The sequence below is a fragment of the Pseudochaenichthys georgianus genome, chromosome 7, assembly GCF_902827115.2.
Source record: "Pseudochaenichthys georgianus chromosome 7, fPseGeo1.2, whole genome shotgun sequence".
In the NCBI taxonomy this organism is placed as follows: Eukaryota; Metazoa; Chordata; class Actinopteri; order Perciformes; family Channichthyidae; genus Pseudochaenichthys; species Pseudochaenichthys georgianus.
The window spans coordinates 25,714,743-25,729,295 of record NC_047509.1 but is presented as its reverse complement, the minus strand read 5'-3'; the positions used below and the strand labels follow the sequence as shown (position 1 = coordinate 25,729,295).

The window sequence follows — 14,553 nt, the reverse complement described above, 5'->3', positions numbered from 1 at the left end:
CAGCTGTTTTTGTGACCCGATGTAATGAGCTATTTAAATGCATGGAAAACAAGAGCATTACTGACACAAAGATATATGAACAGAACAGAATCACCACATTATAGGTGCTAACGATATAAACTACTAGACTATACTCAAGAACGGGCCCGCAAGTTAATATACTGCCTCAAAACACAGCATTTAATAAATAATAGTGATGGCTTGTTTTTTTATTTTAGAAAGAAAAGCTATCATAGATTAATCTAAGAGATTCTAATTATGCAACACTCGGTATATAACTTCTACAGGAGCAGGAGTATTCACATTAGCAAAGATCATACAAGTCATTGGTTGTCACTCTGTTAAATATCCTGTAATCAATGAATGGGCTTTAAGAGTTTTTACTGAAAGGTTCAAACTCACAAAATTAATTATAAAAACGTATTACTTTTGTGAAGGACAATAAGCACATATTAGTGGAAGAATACATTGGCTGCAACAGCATCACTCAACGTGTACATTCATGTTTTAGCATCTGTTGATTCCAGGTGTGCCTGTCCAGAGACCGCAGGTGGAGATAAGCTTTCAGCTAAATCTATCTTTTCTCTTTTTGAGAATAATTAGTTGTTTTTATGAAAGGTCCTTTTATAATCTAGGCAATAAACCTACATTTTCCTCATAATGCAATGAAACCATCCCATTTTTGTGCTTCCAGAATTAGGGTTTTGTTACAATGCTCTCTGTCTGAAAGTGTGTTAAAAATGAGAATGTGATGTGTTCTGATGGGGAAGAGAACTGTGTTTTCCTTCAGTGTCTTTCTTCTCTTCACTGTCTTAAGTTTACCTTGCAGTTTTACATTGGGTCAGCTCAGTAGGCGAGCACGATCAATATCAGGTTGAGACTTCACAACTTCATCAAGTGATCTAGTGGAGCTGCTGCTGTTCAGTGTGAGGAGGTGACATCCCAGATAATGAGTTTGAGTTAATCAATCTGATCAGTGTCTTGGCCCGGTGCGTTAGCGATGAGGGTTACACTCTGAACCTGACAACTTTAATAATCAGATGATGCACTCTGTTGCTTCAATCGGGGAGATCCTAGCTCTAATGCTTGTTTTTAAAAAGGGTTGTGCCCTGACTGAGATCCGGTTCCCCCGACTGTCTTAATTAGTGTGGATTGGAGCGTCCTGGTGCAACACGGGCCGTTTCTCAATCGCGAGCATGCTGGCTTGGTAGTCACGTACTTCCAAGTCACTTCCTTCAGAAACGAAGCAAGTATGCTTCCAAGCCACGGCTTCGGAAAACGAAGAAGAATGGAACAGGCTAACAAGTGTGCCACTCTCTCTAACGGTTTCAACATAAACTGTACCGAAAAGAAATACCTCACGATGTCCATCTAATCATGAACTTGCTTTACTTTCACGGAACACATTTTTTGTGATAACAAATGTAACATATTTACCAACACATGTTCTACGCCACTACATACTTACATTTAAATGTGTGCTGCGTCGGTTCAGCCATTCTCTGCAAAGGTTTTTGAAATTGGTCCGTGCGCAAAGCATTGTGGGGAATTTAAGGACGCAAAGTCTACCCATGTGCAGCCTCGAAATTTCCCCCAAACCAAGGACGCGGCCTCGGTGGAATTCCAAGTATCCTGGAGATTGGAACAGTCCTTCGGCGACACTCGATGACGTAGCATCCTTGAAATATTGGCTTGGAAGCCAGTATCCTCGAGATTGAGAAATGGCCTCAGTCTCAGGTCGGAGATCTTAAAATGTTAGCGAGGTTGGTTTTGCACGGAGCAGTTCAGGAGCTGAGTGCAGAGATGAAATAAATGAATATCACAATTTTCATTCGAAATCAAACGACTTGATCACACTTAAAACTCAGGTGACTTTTTATGTGACGATCAGTACATCAAGGCTATACCTGTAAGATTGGTTAAAACCAAAGCTCTGGCCTGTCACATTTACTGTCCTCAAAAGATACTGGATCAGAGGGATCATGCTGATTATTATGCTCTCTCAATTAGGCATGAACATCATTGCCATCACAATGTGAGAACATGCAAGAGCCACCTCTCAGAGGACGTGATATGGGTCATGATCGGAATAGGCTCATCCTTCAGGTCATGCTGAAAAAAGGTTACCACATCTATTTTCTGGTGTTTCAAATGTTGGTTTCCTGGTAACATTTTGCTAAATGCTTGTCCTCTACAGTATGTGTGTTGTAAATTCCCCTTGTTTTCTTTAGTCTACGTTGTATCGTTTGTGTTTTTTGGTCGGGCACATTTGGGGACAGCTGGAGTGGGCAGCTGCGGGTCCTGGAGCGGTTTTTACCATGTGCGTCAGTGAAGAAGAAATGATGCAATCATTCTACATGCATTCATGATTCAATACTGAATGTAAGAAGCATTCAAGCTAATTCAAGTCCAAATACTGTATTCCTTGTCTCCGTGTGAACTCTCTAAACGGAGTGCTGTTTCTGGATGAAGCGGCTCCGGCGCAAACATCGCACAACATAAGATTCCCCAATAATGTGTTTTCTGCTTTAAATTCCTTAACTTGGGTTTTTTCACATTGCAATAATATATGTTGCGATCAACATAAGAATGGCAATATCAGTTTCCTTAAATACCTTTTTAAGGCCTACTCTCAATAGACACTCTGCAACATTGTGCCAAATGCTATATACAGTAGCTTGATATTAATGTTTTAATGGAGACAAAGCAGACCTTTCACTAAACCACGTGTAAGGTTATATCCGGTTGGATCTAAACTATAATCTTTTCTCTGGCAGATTATATGTCTGTGGAAGATTTGTTGATTAAAATGTGTTTCATAGTCTGTACTCAATTTACCACTGCATGATAGTGCATTATTGTTATTATTATTGATAAATACACCAATTTTCACCTGGAACCCGAGCACAATCCGAATAGTATAAATTGGTACATGTGAGTAGAAGTCAATACACGAACTGTGTCCCACATTTAATAAATACTTGCTGATAATGTCTTATTAACCTGTTCCTTACCCTTCCCAGGTGGTGAGCTTTGCCAGTCTGAAGTTTGACCGCTCCTACAACTGGATGGTGTTGTGTGTGCTGTGGTGCTCCATCGCCCAATCCATCCTGCTGCCCATGTTCATCTGGGCATGTGACCGCTATCGCGCTGACATTCGCATGGTGTGGGAGAAGTGTGTCGCCATCATGTCAAACGATGACGTGGATGAGGGTAAGACACCGTCAGACGCGCCCCTCCTGTCCCGCCTCCTTTTTCCTTCCCGCTTGAATATGGATGATGGTTCCTATGTACTAAGACAGCCCAGTGTGAACTAGTAAAAGCTGGTTAAAGAATAGTTTGTGCACAAAGTCCAAGGTGGCTCTAAAGATAATTGGGTATGCTTGCAGTGTTTCAAATTCATAGACCTTTTAAGTTTAAATTGCAGATAATTTTCTTGAGTTTACAGAATCAGAGTGACTGTAAAAAACATCTCTCTGAATTCAGGGTTTGGACACAGAAGGTCGTTTGTGTTGAAGTGTTTAGGACTGTCTTTGGCCTTAGGAAATACAGTGACCAATGTGATTTATCAACCTAAATAGTTTTGTCTCTTAGCCTCAGGAGTAGTTGTGCGTGGAAATTGAGGGCAGAAATATAGCAGGATGGTAAAAATGGTTGGCTACAAGCTAAGACATTTATAGTTTAAAACAGATATCCCCCTGCTATCCTTGAGGTACAGTATGGTGTCACTTTTGAGATTCACAGTTCTAAGGAATTATAACATATCATGCATTAGACACTTAGATTAGATTAGAGTGGTCAACAATTACATCATTTAATTAATCTAAGCCACTAAACATCAAATACTTGTGACAAGAAAAAGACACTTCTGTGGTGGTTTTTTCTCAGTGTGTGAAGGTAACTGATGCCATCAAATCCCAAGATGTGACTTTTTTTATATCAGTGGGAAATGGCATGGTTGCATATCTGTAGCCAATCACAACACAGCATTATACACACATATAACTGTAGTAGTTAGTACATTTACAGTAGGTCTTTAGACAGCAGAATTGTGGTTACTATTAATTTATTGCATGTATTGACAATATTTAAACTTTACTAGCACCTTCAGCATTCCATAGATTTCATTTCATGTTTCTTAAATAAATAGTTATAAATAAAGCATTTTGAAAAATATTATCATTATTACTTACTTTATATTGTGTAAGTTAGAGGTCTGAAATCAACGGTCAAATGTTATCATGTGATCTATTATGTGACGTGTACTAAAATATATTTATTTGTCGTTTTGTATGTGTTGTGTACATTACCAAAACAAAAAATGCTGGTCAAAGGAAATGTACCTCGCAGCATGTTATGTGTTTAAACTAGGCAATCTTCCTCTAAAAATGCCCTGGCAGGAGAGGATTATAAAATGAATTGTTACTCATTCATTTGTTAGGATCCAGAGCAAGACTGGAATTATTGTAGTAAACCTGAAAGCACTTTCATGTCACTTTGATGGTCATATTTCCCTTAAGTCACAAAGGGATACACCCTGGTGTTTTTACGGGAACACAACTTAAATAGGTTTGTTTTTTCCATTCCTTTCTCTTTGTCTGATGTGGACTCCCACCTGCTGGTCTAATTATAGGGACTTAAAGAGCAAAATGGTATTCTTTTTGTATGTATTTAAGGTAGAAGTCTGAATTAAACTGCACTAAGTAAATGTCAGTATCAGATTGTAAATAAAAGCAGAAAGAGAGTATTCCAACACGTCTGTCATCACAGAAATATAGATGAATTCCAAGGGGGCTTAAAATGTAACATTTCCCAAAGGAATAACAGACTCTTCAGCAACATCTGGTCCCAAAATGAGCTCACATGATAATCATAAAAAAGACTTGTGTACGTTGACCATGAACAGATCTCCACAATTAATTCACATTAATGACAGTATGATTCCTCTGTCTTTTTCTTCTATTGGCAGGCACTGTTTAATCTCAACCCGATCTGAACCCCTTCTCTCCTGTTTCTAACCCTCCAAACCTTTTGATCCTGTCCTTTCGAAGTCCTCCCTCAAAACTGCTCATTTCCCAGCAGGAGTCATAACTCAACACAGGGCAGGCCATATTCTGTTGGATAATTAACACTGCCAGTTCTCTGCTTTTTTTCTCCCAGAGGGCTTGCCATGTATAACTCATCCCAGTTGTATGTATAAGGATTGTTTCCTGTTTTCCCCAAAGCTACTGACTTGCATGCCAGCTGCCTGTGCAAATAGCTACTTTCATCTTTCATCTTTTTGGCCAACATTTCCCTCAAAATCAGCATTTTGCACCCATCTCCAATTGATCTTTAATGAACATACATGCGGTAATTGGGAAAATAAACTTGGTATGTGGGTATCTTTACACCAAGAACATTGTAAATTGTTTGTTTGATTATGTTGTTCGGGGAATAAGCCCTGTACCCTTAAAGATTTATTCAACTATGTGCCATGGTTTTTTTAATTCAGAACCAATCTGGGTATTTTTTAATTCCCTTACTACAGAAATTGGTCCTTTTTCTTTTTTTTTTAAAGAAAATATATTTTCCTCCTATTCCAAAGCAGATCCGTAGGCTAACCCAACAAATCGGAGAACAATTGACCTTGTCTCTCTTATCTATTCGTCTGTGTGTCTGTCTGTCTTGTGTATTGAGTTCGTTGCTCTCTAATCCTGACGCTCGTGCTTTTCTGCACTTTGCAGAAAACAGCCAAGATGGAGGAATTCATGCCGACTTAATATATGACAGACCATATGACTATAGCTCGCCGCCTGAAATCGTGACGGTAGACCGTAATGCCATGTTTGAGTTCTCAACCTTAGAAAGGGGGGTTCCGCATGGGTATCCATTGAGGGAACAACAGGAAGATAAAATGCAGTATTTGCAGGTATATTTTTTATTAATTTTCTTCATTTATTTTACTTGATCAATTGAACTATTATTAAATAACACTGTGCATGGTGAAATGGCCTTGTTTGCCTTAACAGTAACTTGCTTGAATTTTCTGGAATCATCAGACTTTTGTATTTTTTTGTCTTTTTTCGTGATTCTAAAATACACTCTGGCTGACTTATGTTTGGTAAATACGACCATCAGTAGTCCCATCAACATGATGGGTGTGCTTCATTTATTGACTTGTGTGCCCTAGCCATGGCCCCCTTTTTTACAACAGTTTTATTTTGTGAGAGGATAAGAGTTTAATAACTGACTTACCTTCTACATTCCAAAGCTTTCATGAAAGAACTATAAACATTTACTCATGTTTACCCAAAAGCATTGTGTCCATTGGATCCAGCCTCCATCCCAGTCAGATGCAGAGCTGTGAAATACTCCTTTTCAGTCTGCATTTAACAAATAAGCGTTTTGTTCTAACATGCAGCCTTCTAGGACATTTCATCAAAACGGACTCACCTTTAAACTCCAAATTCTGGCCCAATATCTGATAGTGGATCAATATTGATAAAAATTATTGATTAATGCCGTGACAATGATGATAAATCTTGCTCAAATTGACCTGGAAGGCTGTGATGATGATATGTAACTTTAAAAATAAACTAACGCAACCCACACGATATTTACTTTTACCAAGCATCTTAACACTGTGTCATCTTTGTCAGAAATGACTTAACAAAGGTTTTTCAGTTCAAATACGTGAATAATTTACTTAAAAAATAAACATGTCATTTGTTATATCCCAAATGTCCAACATTATAATGGACTTTTCAAAAACCATTGATTCTACAGAATGGATCTTTATTCAATTTGACTTTTTACAAAGCCTTGAAACAGAGATGTATACAGTAGCTATCATTTCATCAGACCACATCATTACTCCATCCATTGTGTTGTATCCTATCATCATATGACGGTAGATTCATTTGATTGTAGTGATATATAGATGTGTTTTTCCTTACTGTACGTGTGTGTGATGGCGAAAGAAATGTGCATTTTTCTATTTCAGTTACAGAACGACATTTTTGTCTTGCTACTAGGTAGATTATAGCCCAATTAGACTATAAATCAACCAAACTCTTTAAATCCTCAACAAGTAACACTTCCATTTGAGAATTGTTATGGCACTTCTCAAGTGATTTGATTGCAGAATAAAGACCTTTTGGCTTGGTTTACGTGTATTGTGAGTCTCTGTCCCTCCTCATCCTGCATCTTGATCCATTCTGATGCTTGTGCTGCCCTCTGCTGTTCGGCCCTCCCTCATAACACACGTAATGCTACTGTATCGTCTGCTGTCTCACTTCTCTGTATTTACTAAAACCCACCACAGGGGGGCAGGCTGATATCAATCTTGTGGCTCTTGACGTCACCTTGACAAACCCTCTCTCTCTTGCATAGTTGTCAGAACAGAATGGAATGTGAGTATGACGTGTAGAGAAACACCACCCCGTTGCATCTCCATGAAATGGAGGTGAATACTAGTTCAGTTATAAGGCTGTTGACACAAAAAATAAGTAAATATTGCACTTAACATCTTATATGTGCTGCATGTAGGATTTTAAACAAACACCACAGCTGAATCAGGGTGCCAAATGAATAAATATTTCTGAAACTAACTTGTAATATAACTGATATACACTGAACAAAAATATAAATGCAACACTTTTGTTTTTGCTCCCATTTTTCATGAGATGAACTCAAAGATCTAAAACATTTTCTATATACACAAAATAACCATTTCTCTCAAATATTGTTCACAAATCTGAAAAATCTGTGATAGTGAGCACTTCTCCTTTGCCGATATAATCCATCCCACCTCACAGGTGTGGCATATCAAGATGCTGATTAGACAGCATGATTATTGCACAGGTGTGCCTTAGGCTGGCCACAATAAAAAGCCACTCTAAAATGTTCAGTTTTATCACACAGCACAATGCCACAGATTTCGCAAGTTTTGAGGGAGCGTGCAATTGGCATGCTGACAGGCACAGTCCACCAGAGCTGTTGCCCGTGAATTGAATGTTCATTTCTCTGCCATAAGCCGTCTCCAAAGGCGTTTCAGAGAATTTGGCAGTACATCCAACCGGCCTCACAACCGCAGACCACGTGTAACCACACCAGCCCAGGACCTCCACATCCAGCATGTTCTCCTCCAAGATCGTCTGAGACCAGCCACTCGGACAGCTGCAGCAACAATCGGTTTGCATAACCAAAGAATTTCTGCACAAACTGTCAGAAACCGTCTCACTGAAGCTCATCAGCATGCTCGTCGTCCTCATCGGGGTCTCGACCTGACTCCGGTTCGTCGTCGTAACCGACTGAGTGGGCAAGTGCTCACATTCGATGGCGTCTGGCACGTTGGAGAGGTGTTCTCTTCACGGATGAATCCCGGTTTTCACTGTTCAGGGCAGATGGCAGACAGCGTGTGTGGCGTCGTGTGGGTGAGCGGTTTTCTGATGTCAATGTTGTGAATCGAGTGGCCCATGGTGGTGGTGGGGTTATGGTATGGGCAGGCGTATGTTATGGACGACGAACACAGGTGCATTTTATTGATGGCCTTGTGAATGCACAGAGATACCGTGACGAGATCCTGAGGCCCATTGTTGTGCCATTCATCCACGACCATCACCTCATGCTGCAGCATGATAATGCACGGCCCCATGTTGCAAGGATCTGTACACAATTCCTGGAGGCTGAAAACATCCCAGTTCTTGCATGGCCAGCATACTCACCGGATATGTCACCCATTGAGCATGTTTGGGATGCTCTGGATCGGCGTATACGACAGCGTGTTCCAGTTCCTGCCAATATCCAGCAACTTCGCACAGCCATTGAAGAGGAGTGGACCAACATTCCACAGGCCACAATCAACAACCTGATCAACTCTATGCGAAGGAGATGTGTTGCACTGCGTGAGGAAAATGGTGGTCACACCAGATACTGACTGGTTTTCGGACCCCCCCAGACCCCCCCAATAAAGCAAAAATGCACGTTTCAGAGTGGCCTTTTATTGTGGCCAGCCTAAGGCACACCTGTGCAATAATCATGCTGTCTAATCAGCATCTTGATATGCCACACCTGTGAGGTGGGATGGATTATCTCGGCAAAGGAGAAGTGCTCACTATCACAGATTTTTTCAGATTTGTGAACAATATTTGAGAGAAATGGTTATTTTGTGTATATAGAAAATGTTTTAGATCTTTGAGTTCATCTCATGAGAAATGGGAGCAAAAACAAAAGTGTTGCATTTATATTTTTGTTCAGTGTATGTCGTCAAGCTAAACATTTACATAGAAAATACTGCAAGTTAGTGTTATTACTTTATACCAGTGGCATTTAAGGCCACATAACCTTGAAAAATCCTACATGTTATATTTACATATATATATATATATATATATATATATACATTTTTAATGTATTATTTAGGTGTATGGATAATACCTTTGACGTTATATAACATGCTACTTATCTATTGAGCAGTGCCACAATGCTTACTATCTGTGCTCTTGGTGAAATAATGACAAAGTAATGTTTTTACACTGAAGGCTTTTGTTTGTGTGTTGCGTCCAGGTGCCCCCTACAAGAAGATACTCCCACGACGAAACCGACATGTGGACCAGCGACCGGATCCCCTCATACCTTCATCGATGGGGCTCCACCGAGGACATGATAGTGACTGCCCACTACAGCTCCACCTTACCGCGCCGCGAGATGCGCAGGAGCAGCCTGGTCTCCTACCACGAGGAGAGCCACCATCACCATCACCCTCATCGAAAGCGGCGACGCTCTGAGGACAGCATGCACTCCCTCAAACACCTTCCCCGCGTGGTCTGTGCAGGCGGGGAGCAGCACTATGAGGACGAACTGCGGTGTTTTAGTCGCGATGAGGTGATCAACTTTATAGATGAGACTCCGCTGCCGAGCCCCAGAAAGAGCCCGCGGCGCGCGTCCAGCATTTCACTTATACCCAATGTGTATGACCAGCACACAGTCATCCTCCCTCGGTTCCTACTCACAGACTTTGAGTGTGAGCCTCAAGCTCTCAGGCGGCTCTCAGAATACAAAAGGAGCAGTAGTCGGGAGAACACGTCCCAGGTTTCCCCCAGAGCAGACAGGCCTGCTGGGAAGAAGAGCCCCGGGGTGTGTGGCTCTGGAAAAGGCTGCAGGGAACGCACGGGTGACGGGAAACCGCATTGTGAGGTGGGCTCACCTGGGCGCATCCAACAGACTGCAGGGTCGTCCAGTAGGCCCAGGACAGGCGGGGGAGCCAGGGCGGCTGCTGGAGCTGACTGGGGACATCAAAAGCACCTAAGCAAGGGCGAGAGTAAAGGAAGCACAAACAGTTTTGTAAGCACACCTTCAGCATCGTCCTCGGGATACATCACCTTTCGCTCTGATTCTGTCGGTTCAGCCAACTGAGCAAAGTTGTTAATATCAACATCATTACCAAAATGGTTTCCTCAATGAAAACCACTGACATCTTGGTGGTTATGGGATAATGGCATATTGATTTTTTAAATTTGTAGCCTACTTGTGCTAATATTCTGATTTAATACCCCGAATCAATATCTATTATTCTAAATGGCCTTAGGGGATTTGGATATTACAACTTCATGGGTAATGCTAATCGGGTTAAAGATTGGGTTTCCTGTTCTTTAGCTTTCACATCCCAAAATATCCACTGAGGACAAAAAAAATTTCAAGCACTGTCACAAATAAACTTTTAGTAGCGTTAACATTGCCAAACCTTGTTTTTGCTGTTCGATGTTTCTTATGAACTGCTCAATGATTTAGAGGAGGTCGTTTTTAAGTGCAGTTTTTCCCTGCTTTTTTTGCACTTCAGAACTTGAACTCAAACTGTATTTAACTTTGCCTGTAATGGCTGTGTTTTGTTGTATGGACATATTTGCCTTTCAAACCAAACTTTCCGGAATATTGCCAATGTACCTTGAGATTAATTTCAGGACATTATACATGTTTATTTTATTTGAATCATGATGTACTGTTCTATTACCATTGTTATCACAAAACATGAAAGCTTTTTCGAGCCCCCTTTGTTGAAGTAAATTGAGTGGTAATCTCAAACTCTGTAATGCCTGATAGTTTTACAGTAACTGTGTGGTATTGAGATATAAAGTGAAGAACCCTGATTTTTCATAAAAAGGTGAAGTCAGATTTGAAAGAAGATTGACATGTCATGTGTGTATATATGAAGGATGTTGGATTTATGGTTTTGGTGTTTTCTCGTTTTATTCAATGAGACCTTTGCTTAGAGCATTTTCTCCCAATTCTTATTATTCCGATGTTTGTGTTAACTCTGGAGATCAAAACAGTTTCTCAAGTCTTGCATATTTACATGAAACATCAGACCAATAAAGCGGGTGCTTTGTTACGATTAACTGTCAGCCTGACCTCACCTCTTATTTGTTTTCAGTATAAGTTGATGTGAATGGTTAAAAATGTGATTAATTGCAGCCTTCAAGCTTATATGTAGCATGACTTAAATGCTGTTGTCGTTCCTATCCAACATGAATGTTGGCAAATATTAGGAACATAGATTCGGAAATAGAACGCAATTTTAAAGTTTCGAAAAAGGCCAGAAATAACATTTAATATAGTATCTTATTAAGAATGGTTCTATTCTGGGAGTTTTCGTTCAGTAAGGTTACTTATCTTAAAAACCTGATTTATCTAAGCCCCATGAAATATGCCTAATAACAATACATCAAATGACATCTGCAAACCTCAAGCAAGGGATGCTGTAGGAAAAGGTATGTTTAGATGTGTTCAAATCATAGCAACATATCAAAAGACAAGGACAAAAGTAGTATTCAAAAAGACAAGTTAAACTCCCTCTAATGTCCCCAAATTCTTACTTAAAAAGGACACTGCAGTGAACTTTAAATTAGATGAAAACTTCTCATGTTAACACAAAATGACAATTAGTTGACTAAAGGAAGTGAGAACTTTACTACTTACAAATGATAGCAGAAACCAACTTGTAGCTTTGACATCTAATGGATGGTAACTGCTAACATGAATGTATTTGGTTTAAGTTTTCGAATACATTATTAGTATAAGGACAACATTAAACTGAAATGACCCCTTTGGTTTTACAATGCTTTTGCCATTGCCATCCAAGTTATACATTGGCACGCGTTTGGCATATTCATTTTCACCCTTCTGCAATCTTTTAAATGTTTGGTTTTGATCCTTGTGTATTAGTGCACCTCAGCCTTTTCAAGTGGAAGGAATTATTGTTTTGTGCTTTCTTTGGAAGCAAAACATTGCATTTCTCTGTTAAGCTTTACTATGTCATAGATTTTTGCATTCTGTTGTGTTTACAATATTGAAATATCATTTTGTAACATATCAAAAGATTTATGACTAAAAAATGAATGATGTAAATGTCATGATTTTCTTGTTCAGATGATGACTTTGTTAAAAAGATATGGCTGAATAAATTCACAAGATGATACACCGGTGTGTTTTAAGACATTTGCTGAATTGCATATTATTTATGTATGTTTCCATTTGATATATTTTTGATATTTTGAAAGAATACAAAAAGGAAATCGCATGCTCTCAAAACTTTGCATGGCACCACAAGAAAAAAGATGAATAAATGAACAAGCTTTAATTAAAACTCAGACAAACACAAATTTAGCCTGGATAACTTTTGAAAAAACTAGTGTAGTGTTTTGTCCTTCAATCCTATGATAATGAAATGATTAATAATCATAACTTAACATTAAGAGTTTCAGATGGTATTAATATAGTTGCCATAGTGACAAACACCTGTGTTTCATTTGGAAACATTCCTTGAAGTATAGAAAGCTGTGTAGCCTGCCTCATTGTTATGTATGCTATATCTTTAAAGTTACTGGGTTTATCAACTTCAAGCGAGGTCATTTCGTTTATTTAAAGTCTTTTTATATATTTCTTTATAAAGGATGCAGGGAAATGGTTAATCTAGGTATGGCATTTGGTAGATTATGTAGACTAACACTTGGAGACGTACAACAAGTCTACATCTTGAACAAAGAAACGGTTCTATATCAATTGTAATACATTGTTGATCACATCACTTTAAAATGTAAACGTTATATAAGGGTCCCAGTGTTATGGTCTTTCTTTATGCTCAAAGGCGGGAGGCCCATTTTTAAATCAAAGTTATAGCCCCACTTACTGGCAGCGCAGCAAACTCCATGCATTACGTAATGTTCCCTCGATCAGTCTCCAATGATCGCGGCAATATACTTCCAACAAGCAACATTTTAACCCATTTTGCAAAGTTATAAATACAAGGTAACCGTGTAAGTAACAATTGCAGACGTCTATATTTTATATAAATAACATTCATTAGTCTTCAGATCGTCGGAGCAGAGTGGCGCAGCGGAAGCGTGCTGGGCCCATAACCCAGAGGTCGATGGATCGAAACCATCCTCTGCTAATATTTTTCAGCCGTGAAGCGTTTGTCACAAAATCTAAACTTGTTTGTTGTGAAAATAACTGAAATCCTCCACATAAATTACAATTTCTTTGATAAATCTCTCAGTAAACACCTCCTTCTGTATATATAGTAATTTCTCTACTTTCTCATGACTGATAATAACTATAACGGACAACCAAGCTCTGTCTGTAGCCTGTTGCTGGCCATTTCCCTGGTGCTAAGTAGGACTATACACCATAGATCTTTGGGTCAACTTTGGCTCACAGTAAATGCGTACATATTAAGTAAGAATACGGCGGTGTTCAGACCTGTGTCTCAAATCAGCTGATTGGCCTCTGCAGCCCCTGCTTTGTATGTTGAGCAGCAACACGGCTCTTTCTACGAGCCCAAAGGTAATTCCACGGTAATTAAACGAATAATTCGTAATTTCTTTAGGTGGGTCGCTTACCGTAGTAGGCCTATGTCTTAAATGCACGATGCACCTAGTTATACCCCTGTTTGTTTGAGAGAGTACTGCAGTTGTGCCGAAACTGCCGTGGCAGAGACATAATGACCAGCAAAATGAGCAGGGAACAGAGGGGCCTGCAGCTCGTTTCATCCACGTCTTCTCTCTTAAGAGCGCTTGACTAGGTCCAGTCTAATGCAAATAACTCATTATCTCCCTATTCGGCGCTCAGCTCTAATGTGCGTCGCTGTTATAGTGGCAAACCAAACAATGCCGAGAAGAGTTCATAGAAACACTCAGAAAAAGTGTAATGGCATTCAGTGTCGATGTCACGTGGCATTCCCTTTCTTGGCTTAAACAAACTTTTCTTGAGCCATGAGCCTCTGTTGGTCTCCTCAAAAGAATAGCTTTGACTTTGTGGGAAGAGAGTATTAAGAAGATTTACAGACGGGGTTTATGAGGCGAGCAGACCAAACAAAAAGCTTGAATAACAAGCACTCGCCATAAGGAGGTTTGACGCTGCGAGTTTGGATGTTATTTTGCAGGGAACATTTTTCATTTCAAACCTTTATTTATACAGATAAATCCCATTGAGATCATTGATCTCTTTTTCAAGGGAGACCTGCTCAAGTAGTACCACATGAAACATAAAAACATAAATAGAACAACAAAAGGA

General features: G+C 39.6%; 1 protein-coding gene and 1 non-coding gene across 3 annotated transcripts in view; both read left to right on the top strand.

Moving 5' to 3' along the window:
• The window catches only part of gpr153 (G protein-coupled receptor 153), a 35,368-nt gene extending 23,984 nt beyond the window's left edge, over positions 1 to 11,384 (top strand). The window contains exons 4-7 of one of the 2 annotated variants that reach the window (XM_034087939.1): positions 3,024 to 3,213; positions 5,161 to 5,190; positions 7,375 to 7,394; positions 9,550 to 11,384. In XM_034087939.1, coding sequence (XP_033943830.1) covers positions 3,024 to 3,213; positions 5,161 to 5,190; positions 7,375 to 7,394; positions 9,550 to 10,398 — 1,089 coding nt within the window. In that variant the 3' untranslated portion in view covers positions 10,399 to 11,384. Of the gene's footprint in view, positions 1 to 3,023; positions 3,214 to 5,160; positions 5,191 to 5,726; positions 5,912 to 7,374; positions 7,395 to 9,549 lie in introns of both variants that reach the window. The other variant, XM_034087938.1, reaches the window with a different exon arrangement.
• A 1,976-nt stretch (positions 11,385 to 13,360) lies between these two features.
• On the top strand, positions 13,361 to 13,432 carry trnam-cau (transfer RNA methionine (anticodon CAU)). Its single transcript has one exon. It is a non-coding gene; the product is annotated as a tRNA-Met (tRNA).
• The last annotated feature ends 1,121 nt before the right edge of the window (positions 13,433 to 14,553 follow it).